Source organism: Anneissia japonica, unplaced genomic scaffold (assembly GCF_011630105.1).
Source record: "Anneissia japonica isolate Jap-2015-1 unplaced genomic scaffold, ASM1163010v1 scaffold3873_len62190_cov132, whole genome shotgun sequence".
NCBI classification, from domain to species: domain Eukaryota; kingdom Metazoa; phylum Echinodermata; class Crinoidea; order Comatulida; family Comatulidae; genus Anneissia; species Anneissia japonica.
Window position 1 is genome coordinate 40474 of NW_022699971.1, and position 2818 is coordinate 43291.

General features: G+C 35.9%; 1 protein-coding gene across 1 annotated transcript in view; it reads left to right on the forward strand.

The window, feature by feature from the left end:
* Positions 1-90: 90 nt before the first annotated feature.
* The window catches only part of LOC117103247 (amine oxidase [flavin-containing] B-like), a 16694-nt gene continuing 13966 nt past the window's right edge, over positions 91-2818 (forward strand). The window contains exons 1-2 of the mRNA XM_033243808.1: positions 91-263; positions 1883-1977. Of these exons, the coding sequence (XP_033099699.1) occupies positions 218-263; positions 1883-1977 (141 nt within the window). The 5' untranslated portion in view covers positions 91-217. The remainder of the gene's footprint in view (positions 264-1882; positions 1978-2818) is intronic.

The following is a 2818-nucleotide window of genomic DNA, read 5'->3' on the forward strand; positions in this document are numbered from 1 at the left end:
ATATATATGTATGTATGATTATGATTATCATTTTTAAACTTCGCGGATTCAATGTTCGCAAGGCAGATAAAGTTAAACTCTGACCTCAATGACATGAAAGACGGTAGTGCCCTGGAACACCGTACAGAGTGCTACAGTAGTTGGCTACGTTCACTTGATCATTGCGTTTAATACTATGTTGGATGACAGATCATAAACGTGAGAGCGTATATCAGATATGTCAGTTGCAAATAATATAATCGTTGTCGGGGCAGGGATAAGTGGTAAGTACATTGTACTAAGGTTATGACAGCTAGTACTGTACAGTCATCTCATTTCGTTTCTTTATGCATATTCCATTCGTCCGTTCCGTTTCATCGCTCATCAGCTGTTACAGTACTGCAATAGCGCTAGCCTACTGTTGTCCGATCTCTGAGCATATCTGAGCTAGCGATATAATAGCTTTCAAGTGCTGCTATTTTGTGTTGTTTGATCACGATTGTTAATATGATAAGAGTTTTTTATGGCTCAATAAACCACATGACTATTAATAAAATTTAGAAATGAGGTCATTTACTATACGAACCAATGCACGACTTTGTAATAATGATAATAATATATTAAGAAAGACGTGTCGGCTGTTGTCATCGACGATCGCGTGGTTTGTATACACAACATAGGCCTAACTTTAAATAAGCAAAGCCAAGCCTTCTGTAAGGCCCTGAGTTTTAGCCATTATACCTCTTATCTAAATGGTTTAACCAGGGAGTTAACTCCTTGCACCTCCTCGGTTTACGACTTATGTCAAGGATTTCTACAAGAAAACACTCTTGTGTCAGGCATATACTTTTCAATATTATTGGAATCTTCAATGATGTTTTAGATGGAATGATGTGTTGTTGCATAAGCTCACGATTTTAAAGTACCTACACACAGTTTATATTTTTATTTGTTATGGATATGTACGTCCGAAATTAAAGTTGATCACATGAAGTATCTTCCCTTTAAACATACTGTAGTGTATTAATTTCACAACCCTGCTTGTGTCTGTAGGAAGTCATTATGATATGAGAATGATAATTAGGTTCCAATATAGATCGCTACAAGTTATATCATCTTGCAAATACAGCAAAGCAGTTAAATATTGTTGTGTTCAAATCATAAGTGTGTGAAAAAAATTGCTCATCTCTATGGGTGAATTACACTCACGGCGCTCTTTGGGATTTGTACCGCAGGCAAACAACAAAACAAAGAATAACAAATATAGGCCTGTAGGAAATCAACCCAATTATCTTTTGTATAGAAGTTTTTACGTTGATAGTACCAACTTTAGCTAGGTATACTGAAAATGCAATCGTAGGCAGTATTTCGTAATAAAATTTAAAGAGTACATCCGTTTTTATCTTCATTATGCTGTAAAATAGCAAATTTTACATTCATTATCGACTGTCTTAAATGGATCTTCTCCGATTTATGGTACGGCTTGGGGAGGCATAAAAGTCAAATTATTATTTCATCGAGTTGCAGGCTCAAAGTCATGAGTTCGACTACTCATCCTAGTAGAAGATCGTATAAAATCATGCAGATAAAATGACATAATGTACATATACTTGAAATCAAGCACATGTAATCAATCACAATCACGTCAAATTCAGTGAAAGATCAAGCAGACAATAAAACATATCAACATTCGAATACATATTGTTTTGTAGGGAGATAGCCATCAATTTCCTTGCTTTGAACTGAGTTTTTAGTGTAAGCGAGCGCCCCTCACGCGCACCCGTAGCTCTTCCATCCCCAGTTGAAAGAAATGATCAGAGAAATAAATAGGCCTATCATTTATTGTCGGGACACATGTTAAATAAACTACTTCCGCAGTAACAGTATGCTTTCTTTATTGTAGGTCTATGTGCAGCCAATTATCTGAAAGACAATGGATGTGACGTTATTTTACTCGAAGCACGTGATCGAGTTGGTGGACGGACGCTCACCTTTAGAGTACGTATGGATTACAGTTATGCCTATGAAAATAATGATTAGTAAAATGTCAATCAATGCATCGCAGAGATTCGGTTGCCTCAAGTTGCTCTCGCGTATAGAAAGGAAGGGAAGAAAAATGTCAATAGCACCAGAATAAGTCCAGACGGAATAGAATTTTCAGTTCAATGAATGAGCTACCATAAAGGCATGATTGCCTTTCTTTCATTCATTCTTTAGTTTCTCCACACACAAAATGACATTCTGATAAGATCACGTAATTAATCACGTTTTTTAAAAGCAAAATTAAGAAAGTAACTCTGTTTTTCTTTTTAAATTTTTAATGTGAAATATTAAGATATCATGATTTATAATAAGTCATAAAATGGAAACAAAATGTATGTTAATGGAGTTCAGTTAAGTTTGAAGAAATTTGACCGCCATTTAAAATACAAGTATTAATAATTAATGTGTTTCTCCCTCATCCGTCCTGGTGCCCGTTAGTATGTTGGGCAAAAAATGACTAACATTATTTCACCGCTGCTAGGTTTGTGTTTCACCTAAAATTCAAATACAATATGAATAGCGCACGTCTTTCGAAAGAGACGTTTGAGCGGGTTTAACCCGTAGGCCTATATACTACAGTATGGCCAATACCCTCTTTTCCTAAAGCAGATGATCTTCCGACGATGTCTGCCCAATAAACCACCAGAAGTAGCCCGATTGGTGTCGTTTCATGAAAGAAAACCAACCAATCGGTAATTTCAGTTCATCGTCGTTTCTAATGATTGTCTACTACCTGCGTCTTGATTGAATTTTCACTCAAAACAAAAACAAATGATCACCAAGGGAAATTACTATT